The 9034-nt window shown below is 33.1% G+C and overlaps 1 protein-coding gene across 2 annotated transcripts; it reads right to left on the reverse strand.

Annotated features, from left to right (window-relative positions):
• Nucleotides 1-840: 840 nt before the first annotated feature.
• Nucleotides 841-7378, reverse strand: LOC126726684 (WPP domain-associated protein). Of its 2 annotated transcripts, none has more exons than XM_050432009.1 (6): nucleotides 7067-7378; nucleotides 4174-6537; nucleotides 3441-3567; nucleotides 2411-2512; nucleotides 1706-1783; nucleotides 841-1512 (listed from the first exon to the last, which is right to left on the reverse strand). In XM_050432009.1, the coding sequence occupies exons 2-5, from the start codon at nucleotides 6480-6482 to the stop codon at nucleotides 1721-1723; spliced, it is 2601 nt and encodes an 866-aa protein (XP_050287966.1). In that variant the 5' UTR covers nucleotides 6483-6537; nucleotides 7067-7378; the 3' UTR covers nucleotides 841-1512; nucleotides 1706-1720. The 2 variants fall into 2 exon arrangements, with proteins under 2 accessions (XP_050287966.1, XP_050287965.1); XM_050432008.1 differs by having other exon boundaries at nucleotides 4174-6545.
• Nucleotides 7379-9034: the final 1656 nt, after the last annotated feature.

The following is a 9034-nucleotide window of genomic DNA, read 5'->3' on the forward strand; positions in this document are numbered from 1 at the left end:
GGAATTGAGAGTGAGATTATAATGCTAGGTAGTTTACAAAGCCCAAATTCTGAAGGTAGGTTATCTTATCTACCACATATATAAAGGACAAGCAGTTCCATACTCCATAACCTTTTTTCCTTCTATTTTAGAGCACCAAAATTCTGAACTCCTGCACCAGATTATATTTATTGGTCAAGACTCATCATAAAGAGCCAAAATCCTATAATCCCTTGAGTTGTTTTCGCTTGGAGCATCAATGTGGAAGATGGAAAATCCAGCATAGAAGCAAGGCAAACAACAAAGTGACAAGGAAATTAGTATTTTATGCAAACCAGACAAATGAGGATTATAGATGGAAAGAGGACCTACCAGAATTCCTAAACCAGATCCTTGATTATTCCATACTTTATGAACAAGTTTTTTTTTTTTTTTTTTTTTAATTATCTATATCTACCTTATATCCCCAGAAATAAGTCCTCGAAATTTTAAACATGTCAACAGGTTACCCTTTAGCCCCCTATTACTACTTTACAAATGACGATTTCTAACGTCACAACCATGCTCGGTATACAAGTCCAAAATAAGTGTCGTCCTTCAACTTTTAATTTTAAAAAATCAACATGTGAGCATTCTAAAGACAAAAAAAAAAAAAAAATGTCTACCACATCAGTAATTGCTATTTGCCAGTGATGGTAAGGTAAAATGTGGGGAATACAACATTTTTCACAACTATTGACATGGCCTCTTGTGATCGCTACATAATGATGTCAATGGTGGATCCAATGAAAGAATGTTGCTCTATCATGTCAAAAGAAAGTCTCTATTATTACTTGATAGAAAGGTAAATAAGAATCACACTAAGGACTAAATTAAAATAATCAATATTGCAAGCATGAAATCTAACACATAATTCAGGAACCAAGATTGTGTTTTGGCTCTACATATTTCACTTTTTGTTATCCACCAAGCTTCTCCCCAACAAAACCCACATGAATAACTTTCGCTTCTTACTCTGAAGTATGTGAGAACAAAAACCAACAAAATGCTTACCTCGCATAGTGAGAGGATTTTAAATATACCTTGTAAAACTAAAAACTACTTTTTATAAACGCATATACATTAGGAGCTATGGACCCATATAAAGCAGTGGGAAAGTGAATAAGAAAAGAAAAGAAAAAATTCCTCTCTGATTTACTGGAGACTAGGGAACTGCCTATTGCTCAAAGGACAAAAAGAAAAATTTGACAATTCTGTGCCACAAAACCCTCCAAGTTGCCATGCCCATACAATTGTAACTATTTGGCTACTCTCGTATATATATATAAGCTATGTATCTTCTTCAAAAATCCTTCTTTAGTGACCCAAAAAAACCTCAAATAGAGGAATATCTTTTAAAGCTCAAATATACCGGTATGTTCTTCTATTGTTTGGCTATTTTAATAAAGGCAATGGATGCTCGGCAATGACTCCCAGAAGATGCTGCAATAACCAAACATGCAGCAATAGAAACCAAAATTTGTAGCCTTGCACCTGTTAAGAAAAAACAAACAGCAAAGAAATTAACTAATATTATCAAGTCAAGTAAAAAATGTAATAATTTATTTCAAAAAATAATGCAAAGCAAAAATCTTTATAGACATACACAAAAGCCAAAGTAATATGTCAGTCATGTTGCATTAATATGACAAACTAGGAAATGACACCACAAATTGGTCAACTGTACCTAATGAAAGAAAAATCAAACTGGTCTAGTAGATTCTCCACTCAATTCTCTTTTTACCAGCTTCAAGATTTCAATAATCTGCAACAAGGGAAAAGCTGGATAGTTAGACTGATGTTTCTATAAAATAAAAAGATTAGTATATACAAATTAATGGTACAGATAGAATTGTTGATTGATAACCACAATAATCATAATTAACTCCTTTAAGAAAGCATATTTTTTAAATTTGGCCTTCTTGATATGAGTGTGTTCAATCCAAAACAATTTTATTGCCCTTTTAGCAATGTCAACCTTTTTTTTCCAATTTTAAAAGTGATCACAGACAACAAATTTCAGTAATTCAAAGTTGCACAACATGTGGAAAGGTGCAATCTTTATAATTCCAAAGTATGACAAGGAATGTCTACAAAACACATGGATTGTTTCTGCCTTTCAGGTATGAAAAGACTAATTGATGTCAGAAAGCAAAAAAACTTGACAAAGTTTTAAGCAATACTAAAAAAAGACATGAAGAAGGCTGCCAAAAATGATTGTTAAGAAAAAATAATTGATGTTAGAAAATTCGTTGATTCCACAATATGGATGATTGTTAAGTAACAATAATGAATGTTAAAAAATTTATTGATTCCACACAACAAATCTTCGATGCCAAGGACTAACCAAAACATAAAAGGAATGCAACCAATGGAAGGAAAAGAATCTTACTCCTGGATAATGCTGCAATATTGGTGAATAATGATCAAGTGCGATGTATATTTTTTCAAGAAGGCTTAGAAGAGCATCAACTTCATCACCCAAAAGATCAACCTGAAATTCAAAAATAAAATCCAATAAAATTGCTACAGAAATAAAATAAAAGGCCAAATCCTGAATTATATATAAAAACTACAGATGCAATTAATAATTCTTAACAACATCCTCTGTTTATTTTTCCTAACAGCGAAAATGTATCTCCGATAAGATTTGATATAATAATTAATTTCCCAATTTAACAGAATTCTAAAATTTATTGTCAGGATGTGCACCATTTTTTCCAGCTAATCAGAAAAAAAAAATAAAAAAAAAATTTTAAAAAATAAAATAAAATAATACTTTCTGGTATTGGAGAAATGGTAAACAGACATATCACCAACCACAAGAGGTAGCTCAGATATTTTATTCCAAATAATGTACAATGAAGCTTGAAGGTAGATCCTAAACAAGTCATGCATATAATTTTCTCTCTAATTTTTCAAAGATGATTAAGAGATGCCAATGATGAGCAGATCCAACTTTTTCGTCCTAGTTTTGTTTGCATCTCTATAAATCCAATCATTGGTAAAATTAGCGACTCTTGACAGTCTGTTTTTTACTGTAGCAAATATTCCTAGCCCAACATGACACAACCATTAAGAATTAGAGACTAAGAAAAATACCTTAACAGCTCAGTGATGGTAAAATAGTCACTAAGAGACTTAAAATCATAAAATATAGCATTGTTAAACCATCTCATTGCATGGTCCTCTATGCAGTGAAAGAGGATGGTCCTCTATTTACTAATACTGTTAAGTTCTGTTACCAATGTATCACCAGACAAGCATTTTTTTTGGGTAGCTGAAGATGTGTCATATTCAATTCCATTTACAAGTAAATACATAATACCCTAGCATGGACTAGATTATAAGACCATAAGATCAGGCTGAAATGCAACAATATGCATCACCTACAACTACTGCAAAATTTCTTATCTACATACCTCAGATTCAGCCTTTTCAAGGTCAGAACATTTCCTTTCAAGCGCCTGCTTGTATGACAACCCTGTTCTTCGAAGTACATTAGCATTTGGGATAAGCAAACGCGATTCAGAACTCAAATTTTCCAACCTGAAAAGAAATGCACATTGTCTAAAGTGACTTTCAAGTAAATAACCTCAATCTAAAATTCACTTAAAACTTACAGATAATGATGATGAGGGAAAAAAATAAAAACATATAAAGCATATATAATGCTATCCAAATAAAGGGCATATTCTAGAATCTAGATAAGTTCTAATCTTCCAGCCAAACGGGATTCTTCAATTCTCAGTTTATGTAAATCTTAGTCATATATCAACATGAAGCAGATTGGTTGTATACTTAATATTTGTCTCTCCAGTCCTACCTCTTTCAGCCACTTAAAGAACTATAATCATCATTTAATAGATCATATACACATGCATATGTGGGTTTTTATGTTATAAGACACAGATATCTAATAAATTTAACCAGACATCCTTAATCACAATAAATTTTTTTAATTTTATCAAGAAAAAAAAAATTAGGGTCGGCTATTTTTTTTCTTAATAAAATTTTTCGTTATCTATCAAAAAAAAGTCACAATAATCATGCCAGAGCACAAAATAACATACACAATATTCACTATTAGCTCAAAGTTTCTAATATATATATATATATATATAAAATAAAGTTTAAAGAGTTAACAATTATTACCTCAAACTTATATTTGATATATTTTCTGTTACTTTACGTTCAAACCCAGCAACCGCATTTGACAATCCCTGTGCAAGAGCAACTAATAATTCCATTTGCTTCTGATGCTCCCTCTCTTTATTGTTGACCAATGACAACGCATTCTGCTTCTCTTGGGCAAAAGCATGAATCATTCTTCTCTCTTCATCAACTTCCGTCAACTCTTTCATTCTTAGTTCAAGCTTCTGATTTAACTCACATATCTCCGCCTTATATGTTTCAATTTGCTCTAATGCCTTAATCTTTTGATTCCGTAAATTATCAAGCTCTTGACAAGCTAACTCAGATTGCACTTTCTCATTTGCCAATGCAACTGTTGTTTCCTGCACTAACTTCTCCTTTTCTTCAATCGATTCTTCCAGTGAGCGCATCCCTTGCTTTAGTTTTTTCTTATCCACAAGCTCCAATCTTAAGACTTCTTCTCTTTGCAGTGCCTCCATTTCCAGAGTAACTCGAATTTTATTTTCATCAGTATATTTCATGTTCAAGTTACTGACTTTCTCTTCAGCATCTTTCAGGGCTTCTTCAAATATAATCCCACACAGCCATTGCATGGTAATGGACTCTATATCAGAATCTTCAATATTGGAGTTGCTTCTAGGTTTAGCAAGATAAGCAGCTTCATTTAATATAATTTCATAAATTTCTCGCACGATGTTACACTTCAAATCTGACTCCTCGGTGACACATTTAATTTGGCCAATTAACTCCCTGAGAACACATTTATAAACATCTTCACAAATTAAAGCTTTAATTTGTGCATCTTCTATAGCATACAATAACTTTGCCTCCATTAGTTGGCGCTGAGACAGTTTATCTGCAGCATCAGAAACTTGTGCTAAAAGGCATGTGACTTCCTTTTTCTTATCTGCAAGCAAGTCTCTAAGCTGGTGATTTTCTGAAAGAAGGGATTCCAGTCTGTCCTTCAAACTGCCAAGATTTTCAGCATTTTCACTAAATGCACATAGCATCTTATTTTCCACAAGAATTCCATCCAACTTTGAAATGAAATGGGGAATTTTTCTCTTTAATATGTCAAGCTCATTATCCTTCTTCAACGGTGAAGCAGATCCCCTTTCCTTCATACACAATATTTCCCGCATCAGTCTAAAATTTTTTTCAGTTATCTCTTGCACTTTAGACTCATGATTTCTCCTCATGTTGGTCATCTCAGTGATCAATTCATCTTTTGACATTTGCTTTAGTTTGACAGGATCTGAATTTTCTGGGATATTACTATTTGAATCTTCATGTTTGCCATTTCCTTCCCAAATCAAAGTGGACGATGAAACACTATTGCTTAAGCTTTTGCTGCGGAAATGATCAGCCTTTTTATCATTACTCCACTCCCCACTAATCTCTATGGACCCCAGAGAAGTTAGTGGCCGACTTTCATGAATAGACAGTGATTTTGAAATGGCATCCAATTCCTGCCGTAAACTTGAGATATCATTAATCTTTTCAAGCCAATTCACATTTTCATTACCACCAAATTGCACATTTTGATCCCAAAGTCTTTCTTCAAACCCTTCTTGAAGACTCCAAATGCAATTCTTAATTACCATACCTTCAATTTCTGCTTTAAACTCTTGCTCTTGTTGCCATGAACAGAATGATTCCCTAGACAACCCAAACATATCTTCCACTTGTTCATGAACCATGTCAAAAGTAGCATTTAGACTTTCAAGCATTTCATCCACATCAATCCATCCGGATGCCTTCTCCGGAAGAATACCACCCAATCCCAGCAGCTCAGAACCAGAATTAATCTTCCTAATAGAACTACACCCTCTTATGCCGTCAATTGCCTTCTTGAGCTTCTTGAACTGCTCTTTAGCCACATTTCTAAGGCTCCCCAAAGATTCTTTCACTCTATCGTGCTCTACAAAAGCATCTGGACAGTTGCAATACATCCTGTGGTGACTTGTGCTTTTGGACTCATGGTGTGTCAAAGCAGATCCCAAAGATTCATTTTCATCTGCACCCACATGGTTAAGATGTAGCATATGCTTCAATTTTTTCACCTCCAACTCTTTCTGGGCAATTTTCTCATCTGCTTCTTGTTCAACTGCATCAACCGTGCCCTTTATGAGAGAGTCACTCACCATCCTAGAAATAGTCAACCGATCATTGATATCTTGAAAATATGAGTCCATTATCTCAACGATCTCATCACCCGATATCTCACTTACTTGAGAGTTATCAACATGCTGCCCCAACCCATCACGGCACAGAGCCACACTAGCATCCATATCCCTTCCGTCCTCCATAATATACCAAAAAGCCTATTTACAGCTTAATCACTTATGAGATTCCATACCAGACCTGCAAAACTGCAAATATAAAGAAAACAATAAAGAACAAAACTATAATGAACATATTCAGAAAGAACTGTAAATCACATTTTCTTTTTTCTTTTTCTTTTTTTTATGGGAATAAATCGCATTTTCTTATTCTGCAATATAATGGGTACCTATAATTCTTGTAAAATATGAGTCAAATCACAAAAGGGTCTCTTTAGTTACTGAGAAATTTGGGGAAAACAAAAACCAAAACAGAGTCTTGAATCTTGTGCATTCAATTCTCTCCATACCCACAAACTCAAGATTGAAAATTTAACAACTTAACTAACCCAAGTAGTTGTATTTGGGACCCAAATACCCAACTGAGTTCAAAAGTCTATCCCTTTAACAACCACTATTATTTTCCTTCATTTTCTCAACAACCAAACACACACCCAAAAGCTGAAACCACCAAAAATGAACTGACAACTTAGCTTAAACTCATTAACACTGCTTATTATTAGTTCAAAAAAACAAAAAAGAAATGAACTTTAGCAACAAAGAATACTTACTGGTGAAGAAGATAAAACCCAAGTAGACAGTAGTAGTGGGAGAAACCTTATTTCCCTCGAAAACTTAAGGTTCAGAAAGTGTTTGAAAATCCCAAAATGGGCATTGAAATTTAAAAAAAGAGTTTTTTTTTTTTTTTTTTTGGGAGGTGAAGAAAGGCTGCCTGATCTTTGTGTCTGTTGGGTTTTGTTATTCAGTTTTGGCTTTTAGGGTTTTGAAGAAGATTATATAAAAGCTGGGACAGACAGACCATTTTGGTGAGCGGGAGAGAAGTCCTTGCTTATGCCCCGTAATTTACCCAAGTTGCCCCCTTGTTTACTTTAAGAATCAAGACAACTATGCTAAAGTCTTTTTGAGTGTTTTTTTTTTGGAGTGAATATAGTAATTGGTCTAAATCAGAGAGTTTGTTTGTATTAGCAAACTAGTGTTTGGTGAATAAAATTCTTTATTGTTTTATTTATATTTCCAATGATGTTATGGTTTTTCTCTTTTGTTTTTTTCTTTACCCAAGATTTATGTGGTTAAAAGTTAAAACTTAACTTATATTCTAACAAAGAAGAAATGGACTGTTGACTTTGATTATAACTTATAAGTCATGAAATCTATAAAGTCATCCTCTATATATGGTTTGATTATTGACTATAAATTTTTTGGTTTTTTTTTTTTTTCTCTCTTTTATAATCTAGATTAGAGATAATAACATGGCTTTCTTTATTTATTTATATATATTGTGAAAGAATGGCTTTTCTTTATCTTTAATATTAAGAAAATTAAGATAATCCCTTTTCATAAATCTTGACCAAAAAAAAAACAGTTCACATAATAAGTATATTTGAATCAAACATCTATCTTAATTTCACTTCTCCCCAAGTAAAAGACTTGAGAGCATTTTTTTGTGATCATTTGTTTAGTGAAGAAAGCGTTGACTAATTATATTGATCAAAGTGCTCATAAAATTCGGAATTTTCAATTTATTTAGTGGCTTCAGTCTGGCATGAGAAGGGATGCAATAAAAGATCAAATGCAAGTCAATGGAAGATAATAGAATTGCCATTAAATCGTGGCAAATTATCATGGGCCTTTCTCTCTCTCTCTCTCTTCTTCTTTTTTTTTTTTTTTTCACTAATTGTGAAAAGTCTAGGAATAAAACTTTGATGAGAATAAAACAATGAGAATCAAGGATTTAAGATCTTTTTTTTTTTTTTTTTTTTTGGCTGTAAGGATTTAAGATCTTGGGCCAAGCAAGGTACCATTTTTACATTTGTACTGTTACTTACTGCTGCTACATTTAAATAATTGCAGCATTGCTTTATTAGTTAGACCAAGATTAAGGTTTAAGAATCTTTAATAGTAATATGTACCACTGCAGGAGCAAAAATAATTGTTTATTTAACAATCATGTTCATCATGATCACTAATAATGCTGTTTCTTTCATCTCTTTCTACTACTTTACAACTTATATTTGTCATTTTTAATAGAACTATTCTAAGTGAAGAAGTTTCAAACATCTGGCCCACCAAGAAAAAGAAAAGAAAAGAACTTTCTTAGTGGAAAGACTGGACTGTCCTCATTTTCAATGAAATTCAGTTTGAAACTTTCAGTTGGTTTATGCTGTACCAGAAATAAGAGCTGCTGAGGATTGAGACAGCAAAAAGGCTGGAGAGTACCAATATTCACAGTCCCAGATTGTGCAAATAGTTACACGCTGTGATTGTGTACGAAAACACAAACACGATTCTACCCTTTTACCATTATAATTGAAATTGTGTTTTAATCTGGAGTGTATACGACTGTGTATAACTTAACGTTTGCTATTCATAATGAATCGTGATCTTTATTTTTTAAGCCATAACAATTAACCGAGCGCAAAGTATGACATGGTTGATGATTTGTATGATGTATACTGGCCCTGCTGGGGAAACATTGGACCACGGTTACAACCTTGTATAACTTTTCTCCATAGCACCGC

Source organism: Quercus robur, chromosome 5 (assembly GCF_932294415.1).
Source record: "Quercus robur chromosome 5, dhQueRobu3.1, whole genome shotgun sequence".
NCBI lineage: Eukaryota > Viridiplantae > Streptophyta > Magnoliopsida > Fagales > Fagaceae > Quercus > Quercus robur.

What these genes read in the sequence shown, in the direction of transcription:
- LOC126726684 (XM_050432009.1), bottom strand. Translation starts at nt 6,482, where the DNA reads ATGGAGGACGGAAGGGATATGGATGCTAGTGTGGCTCTGTGCCGTGAT. An exon ending in ATATCAAATATAAGTTTGAG is followed by an intron (nt 3,568 to 4,173) that starts GTAATAATTGTT and finishes ATTTCTTTTCAG; the next exon opens with GTTGGAAAATTTGAGTTCTG. An exon ending in TATTGCAGCATTATCCAGGA is followed by an intron (nt 1,784 to 2,410) that starts GTAAGATTCTTT and finishes CCCTTGTTGCAG; the next exon opens with ATTATTGAAATCTTGAAGCT.